This window comes from Oryctolagus cuniculus, chromosome 5, assembly GCF_964237555.1.
Source record: "Oryctolagus cuniculus chromosome 5, mOryCun1.1, whole genome shotgun sequence".
NCBI classification, from domain to species: domain Eukaryota; kingdom Metazoa; phylum Chordata; class Mammalia; order Lagomorpha; family Leporidae; genus Oryctolagus; species Oryctolagus cuniculus.
In genome coordinates this window covers 9,354,546-9,371,330 of record NC_091436.1, presented here as the reverse complement: position 1 = coordinate 9,371,330, position 16,785 = coordinate 9,354,546, and the positions used below count along the sequence as shown (strand labels likewise).

The 16,785-nt window shown below is 47.3% G+C and overlaps 1 protein-coding gene and 1 pseudogene across 11 annotated transcripts in view; one reads left to right on the top strand and one right to left on the bottom strand.

The window, feature by feature from the left end:
* TULP4 (TUB like protein 4) overlaps positions 1-16,785 on the top strand; it is a 248,201-nt gene that overhangs the window by 164,640 nt on the left and 66,776 nt on the right. For all 11 annotated transcript variants that reach the window (XM_051855194.2, XM_051855187.2, XM_051855193.2 and 8 more), the window contains one exon: positions 16,393-16,521. In XM_051855194.2, coding sequence (XP_051711154.1) covers positions 16,393-16,521 — 129 coding nt within the window. The remainder of the gene's footprint in view (positions 1-16,392; positions 16,522-16,785) is intronic.
* On the bottom strand, positions 6,149-6,927 carry LOC103349959 (ephrin type-A receptor 5 pseudogene; annotated as a pseudogene).

The following is a 16,785-nucleotide window of genomic DNA, read 5'->3' as shown; positions in this document are numbered from 1 at the left end:
GAAGACAGGATGCGTTTTTCTTTCTTTGCTTTTCCCTTTGCTTCTAAAAACCAAAAAATGAGTCCATTAGAAACAAAAATAACTTCTTTTGTCTCACTAACTAGAAATGTATTGCTTACGGAAAAATTAATTCCAATGTACTCAGTGGGAATATTTCACAATTCTAGGTTTGAGGTGCTTTTTTTTAAGTACTTGATTCGGAAAAAATAAATGAGTGAAAGGAAATAGTACACAGCTTTGAAATTGGTGTATGTGACGCTTTGGTTTTGAGCTCTTTGTGAATCATGGTTTCCAACAACTTGTTGTATATAGGAGCCAGTGTTTCTTAAAACTCAGGTCCTTTTTGTAAAATTAAAATCTATCCTCCTTTAATATTAAAATTTCAAAGGAAATGACTGAAAATCAATTAAAGCATGTATGTTATAAATTATATTTAATATGTCTTTTGAAGTCCCATAGTCTCACCCACCTCACCTCTGAATCTTGTGGTTCTGGTCTGTTCTTCAGTTTCTGAGCTGCATTGCCTGGCACTTGTTACAGGCACTGTTAAACCTCTGCTGAATGATACTGACAACAATATAACTGTATGCCTCAGAAAGAACGCTCTTAATACTCTGCGTGTAGTGTGTAGCACACTTACTGCCTGTCTGTTGAAAGTGCACATTTTTAAAGTAATACCAGCCTCAAGTGGCTTTCTGTTATCAATAGGATGAAGTCCACATCCTTTAGTTTTTCCACTGGAAGACAGTATTGGACCTCAGTAACAAATGGGCCAGGCACGGTAGTCCCAGCTACTCGGGAGGCTGAGGCTGGAGGATCGCTTGAGTCCAGGAGTTCTGGGCTGTCGTGTGCTATGCTGATCGGGTGTCCGTACTAAGTTCAGCATCAATCTGACCTCCCTGGAGTGTGGGACCACCAGGTTGCCTAAGGAGGGGTAAACCGGCCCAGGTCGGAAACAGAGCAGGTCAGAACTCCCGTGCTGATCAGTAGTGGGAACGTGCCTGTGAATAGCCATGCACTCCAGCCTGGGCAACAGAGAGACCCTGTCTCTTTAGCTCCTCTGCCTTATCTAAAATTTTAGATTGCTGAGGGAGAAATAATAATCAACATTAATAGAATAAAATTAAGGAAAAATATAACAAAGGGAATTACTACCAGGGGAAACAGGTATTGTATTTCCTTTGTTTATATCTGAACAGTTGAATAGATGAGTGCTCACCATTCTCAGAAGGGCTTTTCTGCCATTCTAGTAGGTGTATGCTTGATCTGTTGTGTCTTAATTAGCATTTCCTAATGGCTGCTCATGTTGAACATTTCTTCATGTGCCTATTTGCCATCTGAATTTCTTTTTTTTTTTTAAGATTTTTTATTTATTTATTTGAGAGGTAGAGTTACAGACAGTGAGAGGGGCAGACAGAGAGAAAGTTCTTCTGTTCACTGGTTCACTCCTCAGATGGCTGCAATGCCGGAGCTGCGCCGATCCGAAGCCAGGAGCCAGGAGCTTCTTCCTGGTCTCTCATGTGGGTGCAGGGGCCCAAGGACCTGGGCCATCTCTACTGCTTTCCCAGGCCGTAGTGGAGAGTTGGATGGGAAGAGGAGCAGCCGGGACCAGGACTGGCACCCCTATGGGATGTCTACGCCTCGGGTGGAAGATTAACCTACTGCACCACAGTGCCACCGGCCCCTGAATATCTTTATTTAATCAAAGGGTTTGTTCCAATTTCCTTCCCTTTGGATAAAAGCAGACGTTTCTTACTTTTTAGTCAAGTGTTAGACCCAACCACAAGGTTGATATCTTTTTAAATCCTTTCTAATCTAGAGGTTCTTAATCTTCTTGTTTCCTTGAGTTAGGAAAATCTGGAACATGAGAGATTCTGCAAGTCAGATCGATCTTCCTAGTAGACACCCGTGATGTTCAGTGTGTGTTTCTGCCCTGTATTTCCATGTGCTGGTTGGTTAGGTACAGTGACTTCAAGGCTGTCTTTTTTGGTACTACTTCATGCACTTCCATCAGGAGATGTATGGAATATGCTTCTCTGTCTTTTTGCAATGATGTAAAAATTGATCAGTAAGTTAGAGTGTGTCAGTTTAATCCATTCATGCTACATTCTCATCAGTTGTCCGACTGATTTCAGCATCCATTGACAGTCTTTGCCAAAAGCTGGTGTTTCATTAGGAGTCGCAAATGGTAATAGCCTAGTTTCATCACTCCTTCATTATTAACTAGAACACTCAGACAGAGAAAACCTGTGCCTCTTCAACGGTTCGGTTATGATGTGGCACTGTCGGCAAGTTGGCAGGGTAAATGCGGACTCTGTTTTCCTGTTGGCTCACCCATTTGCAGGGGAATAGTTGGTTCTATACCATTGTTCAAAGGTTAGGGAAGATTTTTGTTTTTTATCATCGCCATGGACCTATGGACTTTGGTGTCCAGTTGATAGATTGTAGCACACTTCTCTCAGTGCCTTACATGAATGCTTCCGATTGGGTTGATGCCTGCTTTACCTTCCGATGTGAGAAACTGCCCCGTCTCTTCTTCTGTCATGTTAATGTTTTATGTCAGAAGCAGTTCATCCACCCAGTAGCAGTGAGTATACCTAGTACCCAGTTTTCGTTTCTTTATTTCTAATAATTTATTTATTTGAAAGACAGAGATTTCCCATCTGGTGCTTTGCTTCCCAGATGCATGCAACAGTCAGGTCTGGGCCTGGACAAAGCTAGAAGCTGGGACTCAATCCAGTCTCCCACATGAGTATCAGGGACCCAGCTCTTTGAGCCATCACCTGCCACCTCCCCAGGTGTACATTAGCACAAAGCTGGGATTGGGAACAGATGTGAGACTCAAACTCTGGCACTGATAGAAGATGCAGGCACCCCAAGCAGCATCTTAACTGTAATGCCAAAGGCCTAGCCTAGATCCTTGTTTCTTTTCTTTTTTATAAAGATTTATTTTATCTCTTTGAGAGGGTTAGAAAGAGAGGAAGAGAGAGGGAGAGAGGGAGAGAGAGAGAGAGGTCTTCCATCCACTAATTCACTTCCCAAATGGCTGCAATGGCTGGAGCTGAGCCAATCTGAAGCCAGGAGCCAGGAGCTTATTCCAGGTCTCCCACATGGGTGCAGGGGCCCAAGCACTTGGGCATCTTCCACTGCTTTCCTAGGCCACAGCAGAGAGCTGGATCAGAAGTGGAGCAGCCAGATCTCTAACCTGCTGGCGCTGCAGGCCGGGGCTTTAACCTGCTGTTGCTGCACCACTGCAGATCCTAGTTTCTTTCTTTCTTTCTTTTTTTTTTTTGGGGGGGGGGGGTGTTGCTAACCATTTTGTACTCAAAAAATATTCTGCCTGTGTCTCTTAAGGGAAGAAAAATAGCATGAATTTCATTAGAAATAATAATAAATAACAAGTAGGGAAACATACTTAGATAAATAGGTTTGTGATGTTATTTGTTTCTAAACGTAAAGAACATTTCAAAGAAATAAATGTGTGTACTTAAGCAGTTTATTATTGGAAATTTAGTCATATGAGTAAGACTAACAAAAATAAATGTGCACTATACTAAGTTAATACAACAGAAACAAGAATACTTTGTTATCTCAGCAAAATCAGATTATTAGAGGTAAGGAATGCTACTTTTCTTCAAGGAAGTTATATGAAGACAACAGATCATGAACTGTTCAACTGACCAGGACCCCTCAGTCATGGCTCTGTGATTTTCTGGAGTCAGGTCATGTGTTCAGGAGCCAGCCAGCATTCTGAACACTAGAGATGTAGCCTCTAAAGGACATTCGGTCCCCTCCATCAGGCTCCATACATATAACAGGTCATGGGCATGACAGTGCTGGGACATGTTCCAGCACAGCTGCAGTAAATATCAATACACTATGATAATCGTTACAACAGATACATTCAAACTTCAGCATAATATGTTGCCAGTTAAATCCTAACAGTTTGGTTATCAAAGAAACCAAGTAATCAAATGTCACTACACAATAAGGTCATGCTATAAATATATTTTGATATTTACGAAATTCACTAAGATGGCCTCTCTCATAGTTAATATAGCAAGTGTCAATCACATGTGAGTTACTACCCTGGACTTCAGAATTTGGTCCGACCGGCATAGGAGTAAGGAAGGTTCAATTTAAGACAGGTTTGTCAGTTTTCAGAAGGACCGAGGAGAATTACACGGCAATACACATGTGAAAAGGCAGTATTTTAAAACACAGGGTTCGGCCAGCACTGCGCTCACTAGGCTAATCCTCCGCCTGTGGCACCGGCACACCGGGTTCTAGTCCTGCTCGGGGCACCGGATTCTGTCCCAGTTGCCCCTCTTCCAGGCAAGCTCTCTGCTGTGGCCTGGGAGTACAGTGGAGCATGGCCCAGGTCCTTGGGCCCTGTATCCCAAGGGAGACCAGGAGAAGTACCTGGCTCCTGGCTTCGGATCAGTGCGGTGCGCTGGCCACAGCGGCCATTGGAGGGTGAACCAATGGCAAAAGGAAGACCTTTCTCTCTGTCTCTCTCTCTCACTGTCCACTCTGCCTGTCAAAAAAAAAAAAAAAAAAAAACACACACACACACACACACACACACACACAAAACACAGGGTTCTTTTATGACTTTGCACATGCCCTCTCCTCTCTTTGGAATTCACTTCCTTCCCCTAGTCATTTGGTTTCTTTCTTATTCCTGAAGTTAACAAACATCACCTTTGCCATCAATGGGCAGGCAGTACAACCAGGGTGGGAAGAGTCATTAATGAAGTAGTAGATCAACAAACATTTGCAAAAGCATTAAGTCCAAAGAATTCTGTGCCGGAAAGAATAAGAGAATACATACAGTTAGGCTGGATCTTGTCTGGAACACAGAGACAGCTTTCTGTGAATAGGGGATACTGGAGCACAGACGAGGAGGATCCACACGCACTGACCAAACATAAATGAAGGAGAGGAAAACCCCAGAAGGAGAAAATAGAGTCACAAAAGAACAAACAGTAAGTGAGCAAACTGCCTTTGAGAAGCTGAAAGAGCTAGTGTGGGTGGTGCACAGGGTAGGGGCAGTAGCATAGTTTACGAAGAGTCTGCGGAGGTGACCAGGGCAAAACCATGCAGGGACTTAAGACGATTATAAAAACGCTGGCTTAAAGAAAACCACTGATGTGTATAATAACGTGAATCCGTATAGGGCAGAGGGCATATGTGGCAAGAAAGGAAATGAGTGTTTACAATAAGAGTTGCATTCCTCTGGCTCAAAAATCAAAACGACTGGTTTTTTATTATATTTGAAAAAACAAGATTCTAACAAGGCGGGCTCTTAAACTGATGGAGAAAGCAAACAGAAGTGGGTGATTTAAAGAGTTGGGTGGTACTTTCTATAACTACTTTATAAAGGATTAAAACTGAATGTGTAGGAAGCAGATGTCAGGGACGATTCTGAGATTTCTGGCCTATCAGACAGAAAGCTTAGTTCCAAAACATCAGCGATCCACATTTAAACGTCTGAGGGTGCTGTGTTAACGTCATAGAGTGAGTCAGAGCCATAGTGGCATTTTACCTTATACACCTGCTCCCCCCCCCCACATACACACACATTTTCATACACATATTGTATATAGCCATAAAGACCACAAGAGTACTTGTGATGTTTTAATTCTCCAAAGCAAATACTCAACAGGTACTTGTTCATTCAATGAGTTATTCAATCAATATGTTGTTATTTATAGAACAAACATTGTTCCTTCTGCAATGGCACACATCAGGTGTGTGCTGTAAAACACCATGAGTCGTGACTCATAGACTCATAGACTCCAGTGTATACTCACAGACTCCACTGTATACCACACTCTCAGCCCAGTGTGGTCTATAGACTGCCTCACACCCACAGCCAAGATTGCTGTCCCCAGGGTTGGACAAATGCGGGAATTCAGTCATTTAGTGACGTGGTCCACACTGCTCACTCTGCAGTTCATCTCGCTGTCTCACAATTCAGCCCCTCCTCCTGTTACTGAAGTGTAAGGGGAGGAAGAAGATGTGTGTTAACGCTTGCACTGAGAAACATGGCATCAGAACACTGTCTCTACAGCGTAGTTCTTCAGTACCAGCAGAATGTTCTAATCATACCCAGCAATCAAAATCGGTCCCCCAGAACTCAGAGCCCCTTCTGCACCTGTCAACCTTGGCAGGTGCCGTTCTCCTCCTCATATCCTGCCTTGCACATGCATTTCCCCTCGCGCTGCAGCGCATTTTGGGAGGCTCATGTGTCACAGAAAGGTTGACACGGGAGCCTGACACTTCCCGCAGCTGCGAAGAATCTGCTCCGGTGATGGTGTCGGGGAAGACGGCCAAGTGTCGCACCACGGAAGGGCATTTCTGATAGTGCACACGCACAGAAACCAGGGCAATGCAGGCGCCAGCGTCTTGGAAAGCAAGATAGAAGCCCTTTCTGGTCAGAGGCCCCACGTCTCTGACCTCTGCATTCAGCTTCATGACACGGTCACCGAGGTCGAGTTCCGTAAAGCTCTCGTCAGCAGCAAGGGTATCGATTTTGATGTACTGGTTTCCCTTGATGCTTCTCCCGTTTTCAGCATCAGACTCAAAGTAGTACATGTTGAAAGTTTCTTTGCAGGGTCCCAGTCCTCCGGGAAGGCTGTTGCAGTCCCGCAAGGTGAACTTGAGCTCTATGAAGATTCTGGAAGCACCTTCATTGGAGATCCAGCTGGTCAAAAGCCAGTTGTTATGATTCTGTTCTATAACTTTGCATGCTTGGTATGTGTGGATAGGGGCATAGTTTTCATCCACTTCACCAATCTCTTCCCAGCCATTTTTGGGAAAAGCAATCCATCCTAGGTCTCCCATGACCGTGCGTGAATCCAACAAATTCACTTCTTTGCTAGGGCTAGCCAGGAGGGTCTGGAGCGCGGCACACAGGAGAAGTCACTTGCAGCCATTTAGGGAGTGAACCAGCGAATGGAAGACCTCTCTCTCTCTCTCTCTCTCTCTCTCTGCCTCTCTCCTCTCTGTATCTCTGCCTTTCAAATAAATAAATAATAAATATTTTTTAAAAATAAAACAAATCTTTAAAAAAATGTAGAGGCTGTACCAGGATTTCATGGAGCATTGGCCTTCAAGTGGGGATTACGCCAGGTCTCTGCCCGGCCGGGTGCCCCACAGTGATGGGCCCAGGGGCAGGGTGCCCCACAGTGAGGGGCCTAGGGGCCGGGTGCCCCACAGTGATGGGCCTAGGGGCAGGGTGAGTAGTCTGCTCGCAGTCCAGGGGAGCTGCCTGGAACTCTGAACACAGAGCGGTCGCTGGGGGAGGAGCAGCCTCTGGGGAAAAATAAATCAAGAGAAAACCTAGGCACATGTGAGGTCTGAGTTGTCTGTTAGACATCCAGTTGGACATGCTGAGTGGAGACACCTGATTGGCTGTGGACTTAGGTGCGTGACGATTACAAGTTGAAGTTACCAGTGTTGAGTAGATGTTTCCATTTTGGATGTAGAGAGGAAGCTAGGAGATCAGTGTGGACTGTAGAGAGAAGGGTCACACAGAGCTCTGGAGCTCTCTGACCCTCAGAGCGCTGGAAGAGGAAGACCTAGAAGAGTGGAGGCTGAGAAGGAGTGTCGGAAGCCCAGGTTGTAGACACTGCCCCATCCCCCAGCTGCTGTGGCTGGTGAGCAGCTGGCAGCCAATGGCTGAGTCACAAGGAGTCACACTGAGTGAGCTGGTCTCCATGGACACACCTCTCCCATGATGCCCCAGCCCTGCTCTAATTCTCTTACTGCCTGAGTGCTCTCAGGGGCAACTCCAGGAAACTGTCACGTCCAAGAATCCCCTGCCCTGGCCGGGCTTTTAGGCAGTCTGGCTGCAGACGTCCAGTGAATAGAGTTCATGGGAGAGTGAAGAAAGGGCTTGAGTAAATATTAGCTGTCACTCCTCTCCAGAGAATGGAACCTCCCCCTTCGTCCAGACCGTTACTGTCGCCTCCTCAGATGACACTCAGCTCCTTATCCGAAGCTCGTTCCACCTGGAATGGCCTTCTTGGGCCTGGTTTGGGCCAGTCACCCTTATGAACCTGTTGGCTGTCAGAGAGGAGGCGCCACATCCTCTGCTCAGCAACTCTGCCATGCACTTGTGCAGGGCAGCCAGTGGGCTTAGGGAGCACGGAGCAGGAGTCAGTTCTGCCCATGAGAGTCAGACATTTTCACAGAGGAAGTGGCATCAGAAGGAAGTCCTGAGCTAACTTCAAGGCTCAACTCAAGATTGATGTTGGAGCAGCCCCAGGCCCCTTCTTCACGCCAGATTTGGCTGTTTGGGTGCTGTTGGCTGCAGCTGCCTTTCTGTGGCTTGGCATTGCCTCCTGTTTCAGGAGCTCTCCAGGCACCCTGACCCTGCGAGCTTCATTTTCCAGCCATAGCGAGTTGACAAAAAGGACCCCGAGGAAGATCTCCGGGGTCTGGAGAATTTACCTAAGTTGGTCAGCGAGTACTAGCCCCCTTCCCATGGAGCCCTGACTGCGGTGTCTGCTCTCCAGGACATGGCTGTCCTTCCTGATGGCCTCGTGCTGGTTGTGTTGCAGCTGCCGAGTGAAGACAGTTAACTGCGTGAGACTCTGATTCCTCCCCAGAGGGAGGCCGCTTTAGCTCTGGGCTGGCTAAAGCTGTGAGCTGCTGTTTACACCACGGGTATTGGAGAGTCCGGGGAATGTGAGGATGAGAAACCATGCCAGCTGGTGGTCAGGTGCTCTGCACCTCGGTGCCTGGTGCCTGTGAGGAAGCATCCCTTCCAGTGAGGCTCACTCGGGAGGCAGCAGCCAAGGCTGAGTGGGAAAGAGTGGAAGTTGGACCCAGGGATATCGTTGTGTTGGCCTTTGAGGCAGATGGGCCACTGACTGTGCTTGAGACGCAGGTCTGAGCTGCTGGGCCCCTGCTGACTGTGACTTCTCAGCACGTTTTATATGCTGCTTTCATGGAGGAATCCTGCTGTCCCTTCACAATGAAAAGGCCAGAAATGGGAGCTTCACATTATTTCGGGAGATGTGGTGATATATAAGCTTATCTGTAACAGGATGTATCATTTTCCCACAAGAAGGTTTAGGAGGCCTTCATTGTGACACAGTGGATTAAACTTGTATGAGTGCCAGTTTGAGTCCAGACTGCTCCATTTCCAATCCGGCTCCCTGCTGATATGCCCGGGAAAGCAGCGGAAGATGCTGTAGTACTTGGGCCCCTGCCACCCATGCAGGAGATCCAGATGAAGCTTCCTAGCTCCTGGCTTCAGCCTGGTCCAGCCTTGACCATTGTAGCCATCTGGGGAGTGAACCAGTGGATGGAACACCTCTGTGTGTGTGTGTGTGTGTGTGTGTGTAATTCTGCCTTTCAAATAAATAACTAGTGTGTGTGTGTGTGTGTGTGTATTTGACAGGCAAAGTTAGACAGTGAGAGAGAGAGACAGCGAGAAAGGTCTTCCTTCCATTGGTTCACCCCCTAAGTGGATGCTACGGCCTGCACGCTGCGCTGATCCGAAGCCAGGAGCCAGGTGCTTCTCCTGGTCTCCCATGCGGGTGCAGGGCCCAAGCACTTGGACCATCCTCCACTGCACTCCCGGGCCACAGCAGAGAGCTGTGCCTGGAAGAGGAGCAACTGGGACAGAATCCGACGCCCCGACCGGGACTAGAACCTGGTGTGCCGGCGCCACAGGCAGAGGATTAGCCAAGTGAGCCACGGCGCTGGCCAACTAGTCTATGTTTAAAAGGAGGATTTGGAGTATCAAGGAGGAATGTTTGGCTGTGCAGTTTCTAGGAAGAGTCACCCCCAGCATGTTAAGTTTCAGAACCAGCATTTGGAGGCTCCTGGTCCTTGGATTCTGGGGCTCTGACCATACACCTACATTTTCTGAATTCCTTTATTGTCTTTGGACTATTTCATTCAATAAAGTGAATGAAATGAGTGAATGGATAAGGACTGGATTTATGAATATTTAAGTGAGAGAAATAAATTGGGTTACTTGGAATAAAATCTAAAGTTTTTCTCAAATATAGCCAGTTTTTCAGAGAGCTTAAGAGAACCTTCTACAATTCAGTAGTAAAAGAACCAGCCCAGGACAGGCATTGTGGCACACTGGGTTCAGCTGCTGCCTAGGACGTCCACAACCCATATCGGAGGTGCCAGTTGAAGCTCCTGCTGATATACCCTGGAGACAGCAGATGAGTTCCTGCCCCACCTGGGTGGGGTTCCTAGCACCTGGCTCAGCCTGACCCAGCCATGGCTGTTCCGGGCTTTGGAGGAGTGAACCAGAAGATAGCTTTCTTTCTGTCACTCTGCCTTTCAAATAAACAAACAAGTATTTAAAAAGAATGCCATCCCAGATGAAAATAGACAAAGGATCTGAATAGGTATTTTTCCAAAAAGGATTTGCAGCTGGCCACCAGACACATGAACAGATGATTAACATCAGTAGCCATCAAGGCAATGCCAGTGTGAAGTTGGAACCCTCACTCATTGGTGGGAATGTGAATTGGTACATCTGCTTTGGAAAACAATCAGACAGGTCTTTGAAAGGTTAATCATAGAGTTACAATTCAAACCAGCCAAAAGAAATGAAAACATGCATCTTTATTTTAAAAAAAACTTGTATACAAATATTTACAGCAGTGTTATTCATAATAGTCAAACTGTGAGACCAACCCAAGTGTTCATCAGCTGATGAATGGATCTGTAGAGTACTGTGCGTTCATACAATAGAATGTCATTTTACCACAAAAGGGAGCGAATCCTGATACATTCTGCAACAGACATGATCCTTGAAACTGTTTTGCTGAGTCAAGGAAGCCAGTTATGAAGGCCCGTGCCTTGTATGGTTCCATTTAAACACAATATCCAGAAGCGCCAGATGTGTAGAGACAGAAGGGAAGCTTGTGATCGCCTAGGGCTGAGGCTCGGGCAGTCCTTCGGGATTAGATGATGTTAGCTGCTGGAACACGGATGATGGAATGGTGTGAATATACGGTGATGATTGTACAACTCTGTGAATATTCTAAAAACCATCGAACTGTACACTTTGAACGGATGAATTGTATGCTCTGTGAATTTTGTTTCAATGAAGCTGTTAACCCATCCCTAGCCCACCCCTAATCTCGTTGGAATCACTTCTGACATCTTAATGTTGAAAGAGAGAATCGGGGCCGTTGCTGTGGCACAGTAGGTTAATGCCCTGGCATAAAGCACTGGCATCCCATATGGGCGCCAGTTCGAGACCCAGCTGCTCCTCTTCCGATCCAGCTCTCTGCTATGGCCTGGGAATTGGGCCCCTGCACCCGTGTGGGAAACCTGGAAGAAGCTCCTGGCTCCTGGCTTTGGATCAGTACAGCTCCGGCTGTTGTGGCCAATTGGGGAGTGAACCATCGGATGGAAGACCTCTCTCTCTCTCACTTTCTCTCTCTCTCTCTCTCTCTGCCTCTCCTCCATCTGTGTAACCCTGACTTTCAAATAAATAAATAAATCTTAAAAATAAGGAAGAATAATAAAATTTTACAGAAATATGGGCTAGTCGTCCTTCAGGAAGAGTTCAGGTTGGGGCGATTTGTTAATATGTAACTTGTAGGCACTGAGAACAAAAGCCAGGTGTTCTTGGTCTGGGGAGGAGCATTTGAGCGAGCACGTGCAGCAGATTGAAGGTGACACAGTTGTTGCAGGGAGCGGTGTTTGGAAGGTCAGGGAGGGTGTTCTCCACCAGGTGTCAAAGCGTAGAAGGGCGTTCCAGGCCAAGGGCGGCCTGGCATATGTGGGGCAGTGGTCTTTGAGGGGCAGAGTTGGATAGAGGGTGCATGTAGCACTTAACTTTGTGTCCATGTAATATTAAAGAAAAGGAAGCCTACACATAACTCCTGAGCTGAACCACTCTATCTTCTAGAATTTTAGTTCCCAGAATTAGTGCCACAGAGTTCTCAGGTGTTGCCTGTTTGCCGTGTGCCTGGCACTATTGTTGGGTCATTATGTTTCTCCTAACTCAGGGAGAGGTGCACCACCATGACCCACTTTGGCAAGTGCGGAAAGAGCCATCGATGCGTCCCTGGGCTGCCCGTGGCTGTGGTGGGGAGTACTGGCTGGCTACTGAGGGGCTGAGTAAATACTGACACTGTTGAGGCTGTCTGCCTCAGAAGATGTAGAGCATGTTTGAGAAGGACAACACTTGTTTCACTCTCCCTAAAAGCACTTCCGGGTGGGAAGTGAAGTGACTTATTTAGGGCTTTAGATTACAACCTAAATAGTCTTCCTCTGCTGTTACTACATATTTCCCTGCCTTTAATGTCCCTCAGTAATTGTTTATTGGTAACAATAACATGAAATGACAAAACATTTCTTATTAATATCAGGCTGGTATTTTTTTTTTAATCATCAAAGGCCTAGGGTCAAAATTTAACTTATTCAGTACACCCTATCTCTCAAGTTCTTTGGTGTCCAGAGTAAACTGGAGCCCCATTTTCCTTTAAAAGGGAAAGAAAACTGCAGGATGCCTGGGCAGGTCCGTAGCACCCAGCCTCAGAACTGGGCAGCTGCGGTCCCTGTTGGCCCCTGGCTGGTAGCTCCTCAGCACTGTGGTGTGTCCCCACACTGCCAGATGGGCAGGCTTAGAGAGCAGGAAGTGAGCTGCTGGGAGATACGGCGTGCAGCTGTGGTGTGCAGACGGGAGAGGAAATGAGACCCCAATCCAGGCAAACATGAGTGGTTTGACTTTGTTTTTGAACCAGCAGGCATTGGGAAGATGTCTGTGTGTAGGAGAGCTGCCCTGATCAGTTACACTGGCCAGCTGTCTAGCAGAGAGAGGTGTGGCTGGGGGCGCATCTCCACTCACTGCCGCATCTCAGCTGGTGCGGGATTTCCAAAAGCTGAAGTTGGGTGTCTGAACTTCCTGCTTATCTAGCAGTGGCACCTGTGTGATCCTAGGACCGAGAATATGTCGTTTAACATAAGGAATACCTGTAAGATGTGTTCTTGCTGTGTTCTGTAGTGTTTGGGCATGCTGTGATGGACGGTGCTGGCTGTTTGCAGGTAGCTGGTGCAGATGTTTGGTGTCTGTGCCGCCCACAGCAGTGGGTGTAAAGGTGTAAACAGAGTTACTGAGACCACCCTGTGTCCTCTGACACTCGGCACCTTGTCCGGAAGCACCTTACTGCTCTGTAGACAAAGAGTCACGATGCTAACATGAGGACCTAATTCTGAAACTGCTCAGTCATGAATGTTATGTTCTTGTCTGTCATGCTCCATTCTGTGGTAACCATTCTGAAGTACACAGCTGATTGCAGGTAAATGATTAATGTGCGTCTGTAGGAGCCAAATTGTAGCCAAATGAAGATCTTACATTTGAAGATCTTAACTGTTTGGACAAATTCATCGTTGGTTCTGAAAGTCTATGCAGTTGGCTTTTATTGACCATTTTGAAATTCTAAGTCTTATAACATTGTCAGTTAAAGAATTCCATTATTATTGGTTTGAATTTTAAATATCTATTAATATTTTTGAAAGGCAGAGAGAGAAAGATATCTCCCATCTGCCAATCCACTCCCCAAGTGCCCACAACGGCCTGGGGTTGAGACAGGCCTAGGCAAGGAGTCAGAAATTCAGTCCGGATCTCCCACCTGCATGGCAGAGACCCAGTTATTGACCCATCCCCGCTGCTTGCCAGAGTGTACATCAGCAGGAAGCTAGAAGCAGAAACAGAGTCAGTACTCAAACCTGCCTGTGTCCCAAGCAGGTCTTAACTGTAGCCTCGGATGTCTGTCCCTTAAAGGAGGATTTCAAGAGTCAGTTTGTTGTCCCCGTGTCCGCGTGTTGGAGCCCCCTGTTGTATATAGCCACAGCTCTGTCGTGGTGTCGTTGTGTAGCGCACACTGTGTTGTTTCTGCTCAGCAAACTGAACTCTAGAGGGACGAAGAGACTTGGATGTGTGACCTCAGCACCTGGCGAGTCCTGGCTCTTGACAGGCAGGCAGTTAGTGTGTGCTGCTGTTGTAATGCCTTCAGGAGTGGAAAATAAGCTGCTTGAAGTAGTTTTCAGTACCTTGAATAATACAAAGATGTAACTTAGCAAGGGTTGTAATTTCTGATGATAAATGTTCATTTGGCTCAGTATCGTCACAATTGTGTCAGCATTTGAAGATGAGCAACCCCGTCCCTGTCCTCAGATCTGTGAGGGGTGAGTCGCAAGCAGACCATTAAAGAGGGCTGTTTCAGTGCTGCTACGTAGAACTGGACCAGAGCAAGAGAGGGGGACTCATCTGAGGGCCATAGTCAGAGTTCATGTCTGCATCCTTGCAAGTTGAGTTCAGCATGGTGCAGTGCCTCCGACTAGAATTAAATAATGACTGCCTGGTCTCACAGCTTCCCCTGATTTTTTTTTTTTTTTTTTTTTTTTTTTTTTTTTTTTGACAGGTAGAGTTAGAGAGACAGACAGAGAGAAAGGTCTTCCTTCATTGGTTCACTCCCCAGATGGCCGCCACAGCCAGCATTGTGCCAATCCGAAGCCAGGAGCCAGGTGCTTCCTCCTGGTCTCCCATGCAGGTGCAGGGGCCCAAGCACTCAGGCCATCCTTCCCGGGCCACAGCAGAGAGCTGGACTCTTACCTTGATTTTTGCACAGTTTTTTTTCTTTTTTTCTTTTCCTTTTTTTTAAGATTTTATTTATTTATTCATTCATTCATTTATTTATTTATTTATTTTTGAGAGGTAGAGTTACAGACAGTGAGAGGGAGAGACAGAAAGGTTTTCCATCCACTGGTTTACTCCCTGAATGGTTGCAATGGCCAGAGCTGAGCTCATCTGAAGCCAGGAGCTTCTTCCAGGTTTCCCACACAGGTGCAGGGGCCCAAGGACTTGGGCCATCTTCTGCTCTCCCAGTCTGTAGCAGGGAGCTGGATTGGAAGTGGGAGCAGCCAGGTCTGGGAATGGCGGATGCTGGCACCTCAGGTGGAGGAATAACCACAGCCCTGGCCCCTTTTGGAGTTTTTAAAAAGTGCTGTGGTACTCTTCACATTTTAAGTGGGTAATCATTTCTCCTTGGAGAATTTAAAGAGTTTATTATGTATCTTACTTGTACTGATACCAAGTGTGATGAACCAAGGCTGGCTAAAGGAGAAGGCTAAAACAAACTTCCTAGGGGTCTCTAGCTCTCTGGTGCCCTGGAGGCAAATTTAAAGACCTCAGATCTGGTGTGTCCATTGTGTAACTTTGAGAGGTGATGGGCTTTGAGTTGTCTGAGGCAGGAGATATGCTTTGGACAGCTGGCTGTGAAGTGGGATGGGGCATTGTGGAGGCCCTCGCCCACCAGTCTTGGACTCACTTTTGTTGGGGAGTGTGAGCCGGCACTTGGAAACCACTTACACATGTTCACTCTGGTTACGATTAGTTATTAGGCACAAAAGTACTGGAGGCACACAGGGACGCAGAGTTGTCTCTACGCCGACACCTGTAAGTGTGTGTCCACGGGGCTGCAGACGTCTGACGCTCCTACCTTACCTGAGCTGACAGTGTTTCGTGTCCGCCAGCTCCACGTTAGTCACCTACATGAGCGTAATAAACACATGCAGATGGCAACTGAATTCCGTAATCACCGTCACCAGGAGAGGCCAGGCGGGGGCAGCGCCAGGGAACAGTGACCTCGGTGAACCGTGCAGTATTGACTTTGTGGCTTGTGGTCTCCTGGGACTGTTCCAGAACGCTTGCAGCTCCTGCTGGGCCTCCTGGGAGCTGCGCTCGGACTCTGGGACCTCCTGTTGCAAACCGCACTGCCAGAGGAAAGAGTGACAAAGAAAAGAGCCGTTGGTCTGGATTCAGGACTTTGAAAGTTGGAGAATGAAGTTCTTGTACTCATGAATTTTGAAGCTTAGAATTCCTTTGTATGCCCTCTGTGACAAATCCTCAACGAGTTAGATCTTCCAGCTGTGTCCTTTTTCCAGAGTACATTCCCAAAAGTATATTTCCATGTAGAAATAAGGTAGTTCCAGGAGGGAGATAGGAAGTTTCACTTTGGGAGAAAGAATGAAATATACAATAGCCTGATTGCAACAGGTCATCGATTTTGCGGGAATAGGTTCCTCGCAGCACAGGGGCAGGAGCTGAGGGGCATTGCACACCTGGGACAGGCAGGCCTGGGGACAGCCGCGTCCTCTCTTCACTTTTCACAGCAGTTGGGTATTGTCTGCTCAGGTGTCTGCTGTGGGTCAGGTTCCGCAGGAGCCTCTCAGGTGTGGGCTCACCCGATCCCCCCCACTGTACCCCCTGCGCTCCCCCAGTGTTTGCATTTGCCTAACTGCATTGCATTTACTTCTGAAGAGTGATCATTTCAGAGAATTAATCCAGGACTCCCTGGCCTCTTCCCCGTGGTGAACATCTTGGTGCTCTTCTAGGTTGTGCTGGTGAGGTGGAATGAGCCGTACCAGAAACTGGCCACGTGTGATGCAGACGGAGGGATCTTCGTGTGGATTCAGTACGAAGGCAGGTGGTCCGTGGAGCTGGTCAACGACCGCGGCGCTCAGGTGAGTGGGCGGCACACCTTGTACCCAGACCGCTGGACAGCTGTGCTGGAGCCGAGGTGTTAGCACTGGAAAACCCTTCGCTGGATGAAGTGGGCTAGCAATCAGGAAAATTCGAGCCTTGCTTTCATTGCCCTTGAACATGTCACTACATGAGAAGAAGGGGCGCAGCTCAGACCTGCCCCTCCCCGGCTGAGCTGGCTGCCGTAGCCAGAGCTGTGCGGTTTCCCGCCGGCTGTGCGGTGAGTTTGCCGTTCGGTGCTGCGA